At 39.5% G+C, this 18,341-nt stretch overlaps 1 protein-coding gene across 3 annotated transcripts in view; it reads right to left on the bottom strand.

Annotated features, from left to right (window-relative positions):
• The window catches only part of ZFP91 (ZFP91 zinc finger protein, atypical E3 ubiquitin ligase), a 1,914,309-nt gene that overhangs the window by 207,902 nt on the left and 1,688,066 nt on the right, over window positions 1–18,341 (bottom strand). For all 3 annotated transcript variants that reach the window (XM_044084130.1, XM_044084129.1, XM_044084128.1), the window contains one exon: window positions 10,914–11,013. In XM_044084130.1, the coding sequence (XP_043940065.1) occupies window positions 10,914–11,013 (100 nt within the window). The remainder of the gene's footprint in view (window positions 1–10,913; window positions 11,014–18,341) is intronic.

Raw genomic sequence — 18,341 nt, 5'->3', positions numbered from 1 at the left:
CTGCAGATGCATCCATGAAGGACATCTGTGTAGGCCTGAAAACACCCTCAGAAGCCGATGCCTGCTCAGCGGCTCCGGACCCATCTGAGGGAATAGTTTCAGAGTGTCCAATACCTTGAGTTTCCAGCGGCCTAGTCGGCTCCACGTGGGAGTCGGAAGCGGCCTGTGGCCCTGAGGTAGCGGGCGTAAGGGGCTGCAAAAGCGCCTCACTGAGAACCGGCGACAGGTCTGGCGAAAGCCTATAGTTGGTTTTGGACCTCGGGTGCCTGTTCTTCTTTTTGCGCTTTTTATAAACTCCAGTAGTCGGTTGCTCCAACGGCATTATACAGTTAAATCTTCTGCCAAAATAATGAAATGCAAAATCGTACCAACGCTTAATAGTGCGTTGGTTAAATCTTGCACAAAACCAACAACTAGCAATGTTGTGGTCAGGGCCTAGGCAAGGAATACAGTAAAAATGAAAATCCTTATGAGGTATTTGCTTCCCACAAGAAATACAATTAACTTTTTCTGACATCGGTCTGGAGCAAGAAAAAAGTTTCCCCAACGGGGAACTTAGCTTTAATGAAGACTTCAGATCTGAAATTCGAATTTGAAAATCTCAGGAGTCGGCCGACCGGCACTTGCGAACTGCTTTTGCTTCGAGCACCGTGCAGCAAGAAAGACTGAAGAAAATGGCATCGGCTGCATCTTTTATACCCCCGGCGCACTGGCGTCAGGGAGCAGGTGACAGCAACCGACGCCGGACCTAGACTTTGGAACTCAGGCCGACTGCGGGTAGCCTGCCAGCAGGATAATCCAATTGTAATGACTGCAACAGTGAAACACGATTAACATCCAATGCTGCCTTGGCCAGTAGGGGGTCACCAGCAAGATTTTTGGCTTGTCATCCTGGATTTTCAGTAGGACTTTCTGAATGATTGGGAAGGTGTAAAGGAACAGTACCTTCCAATAAATCGAAAATGCATCCACTCTCCAAGCTAGTGGGGAGGGTTCTCTGGAGCAGAATATCTGCAGTTGTCTGTTCTGAGGAGAGGCAAACTGATCTACCTGTGGTGTGCCCCCCATTGGTGGACAATGTCTAAGAACACATCTCTATGTCACATCCACTTGTGATGCTGACAGAAGGATCTGTTGAGGGCATCTGCCTGATGGTTGTCTTGGGAATGAATGTAGCCTGTCTGCAGTGTGACATTGTACTGGGTGGCTAATTCCCATGCCTGTATTGCAAGTCTGCAGAGTAAATAGGATCTGGTCCATCCCTGTTTGTTAATGATGTAGTCCAAGAAAGGATAAATTTGTATGCCTTTTGTTCAGCAGTAGGCTACTGCTGGGGCAAGACACTTTATGAAGACCCTTGGTGCAGTAGATAAACTAAAGGGCTAGGCAGTAAACTGAAAGTGTGAGTAGGGTACAACAAAGCATAAATACCTTATATAATTTAGGTAAATGCGAATGTGGAGGTATGCCTCCTTCAGGTCCAGGGTGGCCATGAATGCCCTGGGTGGCAGTAATGAAAATAGGGTATGGAGGGATAACATTCTGAAAGAAGGGACCTGGAGGAAAGGGTTTAACTGGGACAAGTCCAGAATGGGCCTCCAAGGGCCACCCTTTTTTTGGTATTTGGAATAGTCTGATATAGAAGCCCCAACCTCCTTGCCCTGAGGGTACCCTTTCTATAGTCCCTAGTGATAGCAGATCTTGGATAGTCTGAGGGATTAGGTGTAGTTGTTTTTTTGAAGGGAAGGGTATTGCCTTGTGGTTGGGGGTTTTTCTGCCAGGTCATAAAGTACTTTTTTTCCACTACTGATAATACCCAGTGGTCTGAGGTGACCTCTTTCCAAAAGGGTAGACAGCGAGAGAGGCAGGAGGAGAGGGGTAGATGGCTGAGGCAGTCACACTGCTGTTTCTGTATGGAAAGTGCTGCCTGGGGGTGGGTTGAGAAGAGGCTGTCCTAAGGGTGGGTAGCCTTTCTAGATCCTTTCCTATGCCTCAAAGAAGAGGAGGAAGAAGATGGGGCAGGAGCCCTAGTCAAAAAGGTGGGCTTGGCTGGGTAGTTTCTATAAAACTTTGGAACAGGTGAGACCAATAAATGTTTGAGGTCCTGGAGTTCTTTGCTTTTTTTCCCTGAGGCTTTTGAATAGTTCAGCAGATTGTTTACAAACAGGAATTTATTGTCTAGGGGTGCATCCAAGATTGTTTTTAAAGTCATCAGAAAGTGGCTGTAGTCTGAGCCAGGAATATCTGTGAAGTACAGAGGCTGAAGCCTCAGCAGCATGATAAGGTCTTAAGCCATTTTAAGCATTTGAGACTGAGGCAAGGTAGCAGGCACCTGAGAGTGGGTCATTTGTTTCTTGGGCGTGGTTCGTACCCTGGGCTTAAGAAACTAGGTTATTTCTGAAAGAACGGTAGTCACGAAAGAAGACGTCGGTTTGTGTCAAGAGTCGGTAGTGCGAAGGACTTCCTTGGAAGCCGGTGCCTGCTCAGCAGCTCCGGACACATCCAAGGTAGAGACAACCGCAGGATCGTTAGTCGAAGAAGAGTTTTGTGGCATACCGGACTCTGAAAGGGTCTCGGTAGCAGCCTGCGAATCAACTGACAAGGCATCAGGGGCTGCGAAAGCACCTCACTGAGTACTGGAGGACTGATGACTAGCTTAACGGAAACGTCGTTAGGTATGGACCTGTGCGGTCTGTCTCTATATAAATGTTTTTTCGGGAGATCTGCTGTTGGATGGCTTATCAAAGCCATAGGAATTTGAGGAATATAAATGAAAATATCTGGTTACAATAAGGGCCCGACGATGGACAGTTCTGGCATTGAACAAAGCACAGAAGCAATAACGAGGGACGTTGTGGTCTGGGCCTAAACAAGTGATGCAGTAAGAGTGGAAGTCTCGGTGTGGTATTTGCTTTCCACAGGCTAGACAATTAAATTTTTCTGACATCGGTTACTGCAAGAAAAAAGGATCCCCAACGGGGTACTTAGATTTAAAAGACTTCAACTTCAATTCAGAAAGGAAAACTCAGGTAGCGGCCGAACAGCACTCGTGCAAACTGCTTCTGCCAAGGGCTCCATGGCAAGAAAGACTGGTGTAATATCGTCGGCTTGCCTTACTTTATACTAGTGACGATATGACGTCAGTCCTCAAGCGACAGCAACCGACGCATAAAAACTAAGTCTCTGGAATTCGGGCCAGCCGAGGGCTACCTTGGCAGGGATAACCCAAATGTGATGACTGCAACAGTGAAACACGAAGAACATCTGCACTTGACAGAATGCCTAGTAACCTGGGCAGAGGAGTTGAGGATGATGTTTAGTTTTGGTAGGAGAGGCTGGGATCTTTGACAGGAACTTTCATGTATTTGATGGGATAGCTAGAGTGTATATGGTCATGTGAGTTTGATAATTAATTGTCCTGAAAGCCAGAGTGACAGAGGTGTACACTTTTTCCCCCAGCCTCTCCACAACTTTGCTCTCTTTATCAGAGGGCAGTAAAGAGGAAGTAAACAGTAATTTGAATACCTTATCAGCTGAGACTGAAATGGTAGCTGGGTCTGCAGAATGGGATTTGAAGAGGAATTCTGAGTCCTCAAGCATCTTGTAAAACTTATTAGGACACTTGGGAATAGAAGGTTGAGTGGCCAGGCTTTCAGATGCAGCTGTAAATGCATCCAAAAAGGTTGGTAGAAGTTGGGGAATGGTGGAAGGGGAAGGAGAATCCATCTGCAAGAGATCATATGATCTCTTTTGTATATCCGAAACTTGACAGCAGTCCCACTGGAAAACTCTTTCATTTCCAAGATAGTTTCCCCAAAGGCAATATCCTCTACACAGGAATCCGAACCATTAAGACTCTTCCTCGGAAGAAGCATAACCCAGAAGGGGAAGCTATTTGGGTGGAGTAAGCCAAAGACGCATCTCCTGAAGATTCCTCTTCATCTGAAAAGGTGTCAGTAGACGTCCTCCTGAAGGCAGTGGATGGAGAGAAGGCCTGAAGGGGAACAGGAGTAGGAGAAGGTTGATGTAGGGTCATGAAGGCACTGAACAGGCTTTGTGAAAAAGCCTGCCAATCAGGATCTTGTTCCTGTGGAACAGGAGCAACGTGTTTAGTTTTTTCTCCTTAAGAGTTTCCATGTGATGGAAGGTGGATGGGCTCAACACTGGCCCGCACTCCACAATGTCCGCAAGCACATCCTCCCACACAGTGATTTGGGTGATGCCTGCAGGCCTTTGGAAATAAGCTGTGGTTTCTCCCTTTCACCAGAGTCGGTCACTTGCAAATTCCTTACAGACGTGCTGGTGGACTCCAGGGCTTCCCCTGTGGTATCCACCGAAGGGACATCCACCATCTCCGGTATGGCCTCTGGGCCTACATCAGCCTCAGAAAGGATGCTCAGAAAAGAGGGTGCAACCTGCATCTCGCACGCTAAACATTTTAAGACATTGGTTCTCTAAGTACAGGGTATGAGAAGCTAAATGGCTCCTAAGGATTTTTGGGACAAACAACTTACAAATAGCACAAGAGGTATGGTCGTGGACTGGGCCTAGACAGAACAAGCAGAGTTCATGCGAGTTCTTATGAAGAATCTGCCTCCCACACTGACACTTGCCTTTCCCAGTTGACATGAAATCACCGGAAAAAAAAAACGCAGCCAAATATTTTTTAAAAAGAAAACCCCTACAGAGTACTTATCTGAACCACTAATCTGGCAAGTGAACGTCTGGAGCAGGCGCCTGAAGAGGCAGCAGAAAAGTTCTGAGGTGGGTACATGCTGACGTCTGCTTTATACCAGAAATCTCTTCATAGCTGACGTATGCAAGATGATATGCGGTGTCACATGTACCTTACAGTAGCATTTAGTCTTTTGTATACTGGCCGGACGTGCAAGCCAGCTAGAGGCAAACTCCATTACATGATGAATACTGCAGCATTTTAATACCTCTCTGTCGATTCCTGGAAAAGGTTCTTTGAGAGGGTCAAAAAACACACGCCCACTGCAGACAGCGTCTTTTCATCTTTTTCACACCTGGACAGTGTCCCCTTCACTTGGGGACAAAGGTGAGCCGTCAAAAGAAGTATCACTGAAGGAGTACTTGAAGGGCTCCATAAAATCACAGGTGTATCCAGGCATGCCTCCTTAAAGAAATGCCTGAACCCGCGGCCCTTGAGGCACCTTCGGCAGTATGCGATAAGCTCCTCATGGATGAATTAGATGCATCTTGTAGGGTAGCCAACTGAGACTACTGAAGATTGAGCCTCAGCAGTTTTGGTTCCAGAAATGCACTTTGATAGTTCTTTCATGAAATCTCTCTGATGCCTCATGCAATGTGTCACACAGTTCAGCAATCGACCTACAAAAGTCACTGAAGCATAAACACACTTCCCAAATGTAACACCCTAGCCTCTATAAGGAGAATGGGCAGTGGAACTCTGTTCTGAAAGTGCCTTCTTTGTAGCTGCCGCCAAAACCATGGCATCTACTGGCACCCCCATACCCCAAAACTGTGCTGCCAGAATCTGGTCTGGCCTCTTGCAGATTGGCTCAACTCAGGTTCCTTCCACACCCAGCGACCAAGTTAATAAGCTCATCGGCAAGTGGAGTAACCCAGGAGGTAGATGGGCAGAACTGAAGGCTTCCAGAATTACTGATTCCTCTGTTGAAGGGTCATGGGAAGACCAGCGTTCTGCTTAAAGATCAAGAACGTCTCCAAATGAGACATCATTGGGTGATGATTTTGGGACCCCTCACCATAGAAATCAGTATCCTCAGTGACCAACTCTTGAGGAGAGTCCTACTGCCGCCTTCTGCGCTTCCTCTTCCTAGGGACTTCCTTGGTGGGATGGTCCGGTGAAGTGTCAGAAGAAATTAGGACACCCTGCTGGGTAGTCCGGAAACTTTGAGCTGGCTGTCCCTGTGGAATAGAATGTTGAGGATCATGATGCAAAGTAATTTGAGATGCAGAGGGTGGATTCCAAGGGGGTAGGACCCATATGACCTGCTGGAGTACAGAACACTCAAAGGCAGTTTACTCCTGAGAGAAGGAAGACAACTAAGCAGAGAAAGGAAGTTTCTGACCCATCACCTCCCTCCACTCCAAGAACAACTCACCAGAGGTGGAAGTCAGAGCTGAGCTGTCCAGTGCTGAGGCTCAGAGACTAAGAGATGGCTCCAAAAACCTCGAAGTCAACTTCAACCTCCTGTATCTGTCAGGGCTGCCTCGGCTCTGAGCATTTCGGAGTCAGTGCACTCACAGTGAGCATTTTGGAGTCAGTGCACTCAGAGCAGTACTTGGATCCGAAGAAGGTGCTTTCTTCGGGATCCAAAGCAGATGGACCTGGAATGTTTGAATCAGAGGACTCAAACAACAGATTGGATTAGAAAAGGAGTTGTAATAGGTGGAGTGGTAGACTATCTGACTTCCTGACCCGATGAGGTAGGAACCACAAGAACTCCTACCTGAAACTGCGCCATGAAGAATTTCCTCATCATTCTCTCCACATCTGCTTCCGTGAAACTCTTGCAGGAATAAGATGACACTAGGGATGGCAATTTGGAGCACCTCTCTAAAAAAAGGAGAAGACACCCTGGATGGGACTGGATCTAAGCTAGGAGAATAAGCAGTCCTTGGTAAAGATTTCGGATCAGAGGGTGTAAGATATGGAATAGATTTGGTTAAATCCGATGGTGGTCAGACCGTAAGTTCAGATCAGATTTCTCTCTTCTTAGGTTCTGAGGAAGAAGAGGCTGAAAACTCAGAAGGTTTAGACCTTTTTGTAGGTTCTCTAGCTTTGTGTTTGGGGGATTTAACCTCAGTAATGGCTTCAAAAATTAAAGTTGACAGCAAGCCTTTCAAAATCAATTTGTTTTGCCTATCAGCTAGCGCTCATGGGTTGAATCCACAACAGATGCTGCAATCCTGCTGCAAATTATCCAGACCCAAGCAACAGAGACACAGATTGTGAGCATCAGAATAATGCAACTTATGCCCACACTTACAGCACTTTTTAAATCCTGAAGGACCTTTTTCGGACATTCTGAAAGAAAACTATAGCAATAACAGAAATACTAAACTAATTTTTTTTTTAAATAGAGGAAAGGTTAAATACCAATAACGGTAAAGAAGAAATACAAAAGTTTTGTAAAAAGGAAAAAAACTAACAACTATGGTAAGTAAGCAAGTATACACCAAGTGTAAAGGGAATAGGAAAGGAAGGCTAGGCCTGCCAACAATGGCAGAAACAGTACACTCAAAAGTGTATGAAAATAGGACTACAGCAGAGACAACAATGAAAAAACTAAAGATTAAATAAGTAGTCGTAAATAATTTTTTGATTAGAAATATCAAAATAGACTCATCTCCCACTCTACACCTGACAGCTGAAAGCAACCACGTCTAGACGCAGAAGTATCAAATGAGATCCGAGAGATGTTAGGGTTTGGTGTGTTAAGGGTAGGGAAGGCGCTCAAGAGTTTTTGATGGCCACCAGATGGTGAAACAGCAGCATCTGATCAGGGGATCAGATCTGAATCCATTAGTTGAGGAATGAATGAAAACTGATAGATTAATAATTTCCTCCACTGTAACAGTATGCATCCAATACATTTAAAGAAAAATATTAAAAGTGACCATTAGAATAATCAGACTGACAGTGTTAAATGCATATTTTGGTAGATATAAGAATTAAAATTAAGCTGCTTAGAAAAAGAGGTTGTCCTGAAACTTTGTTTTAGAAAGTTATGAATGGTAGAAATTACAGGTATAGAGCCAGCCATTGTAGTAGACTTTAAAGAAAGTACTGGTGCACATAATGTGCAGTCTCATGTTTCTATCGTTTTACCTTTTACTATGAACACTTCAGTAATTAAAAGTATTCATAATAATTGGAAATATTAAAATAAATTAATTTGAAGAAAAAAAGTGATACTAAGCAGAATTTTATAAACATATGATGTTTTGAGTTTCAAAGAGTTATTTAATAAACAATCACTGAAAGAGAATGGTGTTAGAGAGGCATTTCCATGAGGCTTTTGCTGTCAACTAAGTTATATTAAGAAAGATAGGACAAGCTGTATTATAAATGGCAAAAGATCTCTCTCTCCAAGGATTTTTAACTGTATGCCCAAAAGTGTGCTTTACACTACAAATTGGTCTATATGCTCTGCAATTTTACTTAAGCAAAATTGTTAGGAAGTTAATGAAAGAATTTATGAGCACTGCAGTGTGAAAAAGAGTAAGAATACATTTAACTGGTTAAACATGCATTAATATGCTGGGGATGTAAATGTTCTATTTTTGTGCATTAGATGCTTTATGTTTAGATATTCATGAAAGTAATGTGGAAAGTATATTGAATTCTAATTCTGGCAGGTTAAACTGAATGCTTGTGTTGCACCAGAACTTAACAATACCATCAACTTTAAGTGCAAGTTAAGAGAAAGTAGCTGAATTGACTGAGGTCATGTAACTATCAATTGACTATTTAAAGGAAGTTTTAGATACCATCTGTCATCCGAAGTCTACATTAGTAGACATAACTGCTCAATGCGTTATATGTTTTATTACATAGTTTAATAAAGTGAGCTGGAGGTTTTAGGCTTTTTTTTTTTTTCTTTTACTATGAACCTAAAAACCGAGGTTCAAGCATCTACTACTACAGATCCTTACCCTGTATCTCCTCTGCCTTAGTTCTCAACTTCAGCACGAATCTGAGGTTGCTCCATTGCCAGAGACCAGGGAAAGAAACAGATCACAAGCACCAAGAAGAGTCCAGCACCATTTGGGAGATAGTTGAAATTAGGATTTAATGTGACAGAACAGCAAAAATAGCAAACTTACAATCTGCTTCAGTGCACTGAATGCATTGAAGAAGGCTGTAAGTTTGCTATTTTTGTTGTTCTGTCACATTAAAGCTTAATTTCAATTATCTCCCAAATGGTGCTGGACTCTTTTTGGTGCTTCTGATTACATTTGGTTTGGTCCGAGCACCCTGTCTCACTTGCGTGTAGTTGAGTGAGGTCAAAGAAACAGATCACACAAAGAATTTTTTTTTTTTATATATAAAGGAACTTGTGGGAATCCTTGACCCTATACAAATGGCCAGGTTTCCATGAAGTAGGGTGGAAGGATGCATACGTGAAAACATTCTCTAGAGTACCTGGCTGGGTTCAAGCAGGACCATATAAGCACAGCATCTCAGCTGGTCCCCTAAATATTCCTTAGTGTCTCATTTAAAAAAAACAAACAAACAAACAAAAAAAACTTCATTCTATGAAAGGTGCCCCCACCCCCCAGGAAACATTCTCTGGAACAGAGACAAGAGGGAAGGGTGCCTGGTTCCTAAGCGTCAACAGAAGGGATATGGCCCATATAAAACTGTTCCTCTGCCTGAGTCCAAGGAAAACTAGACTCCTCAGGTGGAGGTTCCACCCTTCTCTTTTTTCGGGCGGGGGGCACTGATATTTCTAGTCTGGACTTTTGCATTTGAAAAATGAAACTCCAGCCAATACAATAAAATCAGTGGAAGCCTAGAAAATGGGTGTGTTGAAGAACTACCCAAATTTGAACCAGGCAAGCTGACAGGCACTAGTTTAGTTTTCCATGTCTTGTCTGTGCATTGTGGTTTTTGGAATGGCTATGCTGGTGATCTGGGGTTAAAGGTAAATGACTTAATCTGGTCTCCAGGAATCCCCTTGTGAAAAAAAAACCCAAGGATCCCATGTTACCCTTCGGGAATGAGGATATGACCCTCTGAAACCAAAGGATCTTCCATAGGCACAGTAGATATACCTATCTGGGAAGACATGTGAGACGCTGACAGCTTGAAGGTCAGCACAGCAGTTGCCCAGTGACCTCAGCAGAGATGGACTCAGAAGTAGGGGACTGGAAAGATCTCTCTCTACATCAGGATTAATCACACCCAGAGACGACAAGACTCATCTACAACAGGACGTCTGTGGTCTCCTGATTCTTCTCTTCATGTCTTTTGCTGGAGTGCATCTTTTGTTTTTTTTTTTTGGTAGAAGGTTACCTGAAGCAGCATGCAACCAGACGTGCTCCTTCTGTTGCAAACTACAAGAGAGAATGACACCTTCTTTAGATTGTCCTTAAGGTGAAAAAGAATGCAGACATGAGTCCATGGTATGCTATGGATCAAAGTAAAATATGCACTGACTGACTCTGGAAGTCAGTGTTGGGGATTTGCTTGCCACACACACTACATTTCACAAAAACTTCTGAACTAAATTCCGTTTAGACATTGATTATATCTGCAGCAACAAAAGTAAACAGAAATCTGCTATGATGTACTTACTTGGCTCCTGGAAGCAGTATGACTACCTCACAGAACATATGGCAGAAAAGATCTGAACACAGTGCCAAGTTAATGAACCTCTTATACCAATGACATCTTTGTGTTATGGTGGGAAGGCCTTGGCAAAACCCTGGGGAAAGGTAAAGCTCTGGAAAGTCGGGCTACTTGCATGCAGAAGATCTTAAAACTACAGCAATTAATACTATGATTAATATGTTACATCGCTGCACACTGCAATTTGACTAAGTACCTTTAATATTCTGAAAAGTGACCAAAGTCTTGCTACTGTAAACAGACTGAAATGGACCCAGAGATGTCCTAATCCAACTCATGAAAATAGGATCAGCTGGCATGCGAGAACTGCTATATATATATATATATATATATATATATATATATATATATATATATATATATATATGTGTGTGTGTGTACTACCAATCTCCTCAAAGTTACAATAAAATGCTACATCATACATGGTGTTAAAAGCATCAACAAAAAGCTTTCACCTTATCAGTCCTCCATATGCCAATCATCAGTAGATTCAAAAAAGACTGAAATGATACAGTCGCGCTTTTGTATACCAAGCAATACTTACTGAAGAGGCTTCTCGCCAGTATGGATCATCCTGTGTACAGCAAGGTTATGAGAGCTTTTAAATGCTCGGGCGCAGTACTCACATATGTAATCTCGCTGATCTGTATGACAGAAAAAAAAAAGGAACAGAATGAAAAAAGCAACTATCAGCATATTAGTCTAACTCATCGGGTGATACCTGTAGGTGCTTCTGCAGCTGCATCCTACAGACAGTTCTTGGGGTCAAACATTGTTCATATTTACATTAATTTTAAAACTATGTTACATACAGTATTAAAAATATTTCATCTTAAAGCTTACACAATGGCAAATGCAACTGATTTCATACTTGATCTCTGTCCAGTGCAGGTAAAAATATTAATTGCTGTCATAAATGTCATGCTATTCTAAATATCTCAGTCAAGTAGCATAAACAGAATTGCTTAGTGTTATATCAAAGCTCTCTGCTGGATAAACAAAATACTAACAGAGTGTGTGTGCGCGCACATCTTGAGTGGTTGCTGAGATACTGTAAGCCGTTTACAAAACATTACCAATTTCAGTTACTATGTTTACTGTAACAGATAAAACCAGGAACTGGAGCAAATGACAGTCGAAAAAAGGTCTGAACAAAGGTTTAATCCAAGTGTTTTAAGCACTTTTCGTCAGCCTTAATAGCCGACTTCTTCAGAAACAAATCCTGAAATTCTGAAGAAGTCAGCTATTGAGGCTGACGAAAAGTGCTTAAAACACTTGGATTAAACCTTTGTTCAGACCTTTTTTCGACTGTTATTTGCTCCAGTTCCTGGTTTTATCTGTTTCAGTTAATTTTGCCACCATGTTTACTGTGAAATATAAAAACCGGTTTAAAAACCTAGAACTAAAAATACTACCAGTAAAAAAAGTGTGCACGGAAGAGTTCGTCATTTACACTTGCTGAGTAACCCATATGGTTCCAGAGATATGAACCATCCATACACAATCCCTTTTTCCCCATGGGGTTGGAGTGTCACTTCAACAGTGACAATCATCTACAGCCAAGGTTCACCAAGTGGCTTGCCTTGCCATGGGTTCACATTTGTTTGAAATGTGAGGACACTGACTTAATCAAAAAGCTTAGGCTCTGGCCACTGGAAGTCATGGTACAATCTTCCAGGGGTCCATTGGAGGGAATGAGTTAACCATGTGATTTAGCTATACCTGCAATAAACAAGGACATCTTAATTCTCAACTTCTGATTTCTACCAGCTTGTGACAATTTTTGCTCTCCTCTACTATGCTCACCACTACTAAACATAACTATTTAATGAAAAACTGCCTCTTAAGGTATTAAATGTTCTCATGTACACAAGAAGAATGTTCAATATCAGAAACTGAAGGTTAATGTTATTGGTCTAACATGTCTCTCACCACCCGAACACAAATTACTTCTACAGCCTACAAAATAAATACTTTACATTTTTTCTCAAAGGAGATCCATTTGATAAGGGTTATGCTTTTTTTAGTACCAACATAAATACATCAAAAACCAAAGAAAAGCAGGATTTATGATGAACAACGTCCACTTATTAAAAAAAATATATTATATTCACTCAAAATAAAACGACAATAGCAAAAACAGTTTCACCATGAACGCCTTCATAAAACAAACACCAGCGTTTTCGTCATTACTATTGACTTCATCAGATGACCAGCTTACTTAATTCCATCTTTTTATATACTAAATCAATTAAACATATAAAACTTCATTCATTTAAATAGACCAATAACATTAGCTGCCAATAATTAATGTATAAAATATTTACATTATATACCAAAGAAAATCAAATAAATATAATCATATAATTTATTTAATCTCCTCTAAGATTCTTTATATCAATATTGATTATTAAAAACTTTGATCATATAAATATTCATTGTATTAAAAAAATGTTTTTGAGCCATAAAAAATGTTCAGCACTGCTGTTAATATTGCGTTACGATACTAATGCCCTATAGTGGTCATTTATATTATTACAATTCACTTTATCCTATTCAAAGTTTTGCAGACCTTAATTTTAATAGCGGTAAAATAGAAACACAATCATTTAAACCAGGGGTTTGTCTGCTTCCAGAGTAACTTGCCACCATAGTTCTCTGAACTCTATTTTTTCCTCCCATAGTCCCCCCCTAATATCACCTTTTACTTGTTCCAAAACCATAAATTTAAATTTGTATTTGGGGCATACTTTTGAATGTTTAAATAAAGCATTACTTTCCCTACCCACTGATATTTCATATATGTGTTCGTAGATCCTTCTTTTTGGTTTCCTTTCCGTCTTTCCTACATAGAAGGATCCACAGTTCTCACAAATAGCTAAATATACTATACCTTTAGATTCACAATTATAGTATTCAAAACTATACCATCTTACTTCTACTTTCTAAATAAAAACTATCACTATTCAAAATGTATGTACATTGAGTACAATGACTACATTTGTAGGTACCTATCCTTTTCTTATTGGAATTTGCTTTGTGTTTATTTTCTATTATAGATCTAATATTCTGTGAATTCTTGTATATCACTTTCTCTGATATATTAGCTAAATTCTCTACATCAGAAAGGGAGACAAACTTCTCCCATTCTTTTAAAAAAATGTTTTTGATCCTATTATTTAAACCACTGCATTCTAATATTAAGGCCTGTTGGAATCCATCTCCTTCCTGTTCCTTATTATTACTTTATTATTTTCCTTCATCTTTTGAATGGGACAAAACTTATCCAATCTCCCTTTCTCTACTTCATCCCTTATTTGTCTAATAAAATCCAAGGGATAACCTCTCTCTAAAAACATTTTTCCAATAGCTCACATTCTTTAACAAAGTCAGCATCTGAACTTGTCATACGGCTACCTCTGACAAACTGTCCTTTCACAATATTTCTCTTACAGTGAAAAGGATGTGCACTTTCATAATGTAAAAAAGAATTACAGAAAGTAGCCTTCCTAAATATTTTAGTTTTTAAACTTTGTTCATCTTTATAAATTTCTATATCCAAGTACTGTAAGTTAAAATCAGATATATTGTGAGTGAATTTCAAGAAACTAGTTGTGTCCCCCATGTATTTCATAAATTCGTCAAATATTTCTCTTCCAGCTACCCAAAAAATCACTATGTCACCCAAAAAACTTCGATACAGAGTCCAACAATTGTTAAATTCAGAATATATATTTCTCCTCCCATTTGGCAAGAATTAAGTTTGCAAAGGTGGGGGCACAAGCTGCCCCCATCGCTACCCCCTGCATCTGTTGAAAAAATTCCCCATTGAAATAAATAAAATTATTTTTCAAAATTAAATCCATCAGCCAAATGTTTATTAGCTCATCATTTTGTGTCGAGGAAGGATCTTCATATATTATTTCTTCAAACATTTCTTTACCTTCCTTGTATGGAATAGAAGAGAACAAATCAATAATGTCTATGGTAATAAAAATGAGATTTTCCTGATCAAATTTGTCTGGAATTTCCCTCAACAAATCCCAAGAATCTCTCAATACAGACGTCCTTCTCATCCATAAATTTTTAAATTTCTTATCAACATATTTGGCTAAAGTGTAGGTTTTAGACCCCTCAGCCGAAACAATCGGTCTAAGGGGAGGATCACTTTCACTTTTGTGGGTCTTAGGAATGCCAAATATAGTGGGAGTTCTAGGTTTATCTACTTTTAAATATTTAAAGGTATTATAATTCTTAATTCTTCATCAAACATATTTTGCAAACTCATATCGATTTTATTATAGGCTATATTCATTTAATTTAAAGAAACAGAGTATCTAGATTCATCCCATAAAACTGTATTAATTTTACTCTCATATAGGATACTATCCATAATTACTACCCCACCCCCTTTATCGGGTTTCATCACCCTAATTTTTCTGTTTTCCTTTATTTCATACATCAATTCACTTTTCTTTTTACTTAAATTAGGTTTATATCCTATTTTACTTTCCTGTTGTCTCACTTCAGTTTTTATTAATTTCTCCACATTTTTCAATTGGGGGTGTAAAGGGGGGTTTGTAAGTACTCTTCCTTTTCAATTCTCCATAAGTTTGGACCCTATTGTTAGGGAACGTAATACTTAAATTCACTTTTCTTAAAAATTTTTTTATATTCAATAAACTATTTATGTCCCCTTTTCTAAATGGTATAAATTTTAGGCCTTAGGAAAACAAGCTAAAATGTTCCTTTTCTATATCAAGATCACTAAAATTATAAATAGTAAAATTATTATATGTATACTTAATACCATCCGCTACTATCTCATCACAATTGTGTATAGTGGTATGGGGTGGGGGACCCTTAATATTTCGCCTCCCCCCCCCCTTGGAAAATTTGGCTGCTGTGGGCCTTGTTTATTCCTCAGCCTCAACGACCTACGTAAAAGTGGAAATGCTGATTCGTAATTCTGATCACCTTCTCCTTAAAAATATCCTTCACCTTCTTGATTGACAAGATTAGTCTAGTCAGTATTATATTTGTATCCATTATTGTAATTAAAATGTTTTTTACTAGGAATAGGGTAGCATGTATGACTATCATATTCCTTGATATCCCTCTCCAAATTTTTTATTTTCCAATTAACTAAATCCTCACACTTATGGTCTATGTTTTTTCTAATATCAAAATATTTTTCTTTCTCCTCTTTAATAGAAAAAAATAAATCATCTTTAATATGCTGGTCCAGGTCATTAATATCTTTTTGTATAGCTTCTTGATATTTGGTGTTTTCCTTAATTATCAATCTTAAAACGTCAATACCACATTTATTAAACACCTCTGAGTTTCTTGTGAAACACTGAACCCATAATAACATTGCTGGGACATTTAAATACTCGTAGTCCCTTTGGGACAATTTCCTTCGATATACATTCTTTCAAATACTCGTTTTCTATATCCAATGTCTTAAATTTGTACATCAATTTTGAAAGCTTGTCAATTTTGTTTCTATACGTATCACTAAAACAGTCTTGTTTGCCATTACTGTGAATCTTGAACATATATTTAGCCCGTACCCAATCCATAGTCTTTATATTTATTAGAGAACACAGTACCTGAGTTGGTAACTCTATCGTGACTAGAGTTATGTTCATGTTCGAGGTTATTACCTCTGTTAGAGTCAGTTCTTTTCTCTAATGCCTTAAATAAAACCGGAGTGGCAGTGGCATTAAAAGCTCCATTACTGGTTTCCCCAAGGTCGCCGACGTCTGAAACCACGCCAATAAGCTCTCCTTGCTTTCCGTTACCAGCTCCACTCTGAGCATTACACCCTTCGGTTCTGTTGCTTCGTAATTGGTTTACGTTACTGTGAATCTCCACTAACGATTGACTAAGTGGAGTAAGTAGTTCAATCAGGGCCGTAAGTTGGCCAATCAGTTTACGCGTTTGCCCTGATTCATCCGGTCTCTTTGGATCAGGAAGTGGTGAGTCATCCATCGCTGTTCCACCAAAAAACACCAGGAAATCCAAAGAAGGTGGAATAACTGCCCAAATAGACTCCAAAACCAAAGAAAAGCAGGATTTACGATGAACGTCCACTTATTAAAAAATGTATTATATTCACTCAAAATAAAACGACAATAGCAAAAACAGTTCCACCATGAACGCCTTCATAAAACAAACACCAGCATTTTCGTCATTACCATTGACTTCATCAGATGACCAGCTTACTTAATTCCATCTTTTTATATACTAAATCAATTAATTAAACAAATAAAACTTCATTCATTCAGGTATGCTGCAACCCAAAACGAAAAAGTAAACTGTTGAAAAAATAAAATAAATGCTTCCAGGAGTCAAGCTGCCAAACTGTAACGCAAATTTATTATTACACAAAGAGCGTTTTCGCTTCTGTCCTTGCAGAAGCTTCCTCAGCATAAAAAAGAGCGCCAACTCTTCAGGATTTAAAACAATAATAGTGACACCCACTGATGTCACTTCCTCATCAACAATAATAAAATGTGTGTATCGTGTACGCAAAATTAATTTCGACTCTATAAGAGTCAAGCAACAATTACACAAGAAAAACAACCAGCTATATGTCTAACAAATCAAATGTAAACACTTTAGAATCCTCCAAAGTAATAATAAACTAAAACATAAACAAGATGTTCATGCGAGTTAGCCAATAAGGCTGAAATCTTACATGCCTATTCTGCCCATAAAATCAACCAGTGTTGAACCAATACTTTGATCAAAGAAGCCCAGCATCCTTTCACTGAAAAATGAAAAAATGAAAAGTAATAAAAATGAACGTTATCATTTACGTTCTTTAGTTGATGTCCAATAACAAGGATTACCTAAGATAACTCCTATATTTCAACACCAATGAAATATTGCAGTTCTCGTTTAAACCTGGAAATATAAAGGCATCCAACTGGATCTGCCATTCTAATTCCCCGGTTTCTAAAATAAGAGATTGTGGGCCCCCTCTAATATCTACTTGAATGTGGTCAATAGCCATAAAATGAAAACTGTGCCCTGCGTTGCTCAATAAATGTTTAGATAGAGCATTATCACTTTTTTTGTTTTTTATAGCGTATGTATGTTGGTATATACGGTCGGGAAACCTGCGATCCGTTTTTCCAACATAATACGCAGGACAACAGTCACACAAAGCTATGTATACTATAGATCTTGTATTACAATTGGCTTTGTGGTTGATGAAGTATTTCTTATTCCTAATGGAAAATGAATTCCCTACCCGAAGGTATCTACACCAATTACAGCAACCCCAAGCAAATGTACCTTTTTGTCTAGAGTGAAAATCAACTGTCTTATTTCTCTGGAGGAGTTCCTTAAGATTACTTCCTCTTCTGTATACAAAAGAGGGAAACACCCCCAATCTTTCCTGTAAACCTGAACTAGTGATAAAATACCAGTTTTTACGAACAATAGAACAAAGGTTCTCAGAATTCTAATAGAATTGTAATACAAGATCTATAGTATACATAGGTTTGTGTGACTGTTGTCCTGCGTATTATGCTGGAAAAACGGATCGCAGGTTTCGCGACCGTATATACCAACATATATACGCTATAAAAAACAAAAAAAGTGATAATGCTCTATCTAAACATTTATTGAGCAACGCAGGACACAGTTTTCATTTTATGGCTATTGACCACATTCAAGTAGATATTAGAGGGGGCCCACAATCTCTTATTTTAAAAACCCGGGAATTAGAATGGCAGATCCAGTTGGATGCCTTTATATTTCCAGGTTTAAACGAGAACTGCAATATTTCATCGGTGTTGAAATATAGGAGTTATCTTAGGTAATCCTTGTTATTGGACATCAACTAAAGAACGTAAATGATAACGTTCATTTTTATTACTTTTCATTTTTTCATTTTTCAGTGAAAGGATGCTGGGCTTCTTTGATCAAAGTATTGGTTCAACACTGGTTGATTTTA

The sequence above is a fragment of the Protopterus annectens genome, chromosome 9.part0 (genome assembly GCF_019279795.1).
Source record: "Protopterus annectens isolate FY-2018-M chromosome 9.part0, PAN1.0, whole genome shotgun sequence".
Classification (NCBI taxonomy): domain Eukaryota; kingdom Metazoa; phylum Chordata; order Ceratodontiformes; family Protopteridae; genus Protopterus; species Protopterus annectens.
This window is presented reverse-complemented; position numbering and strand designations above follow the sequence as displayed.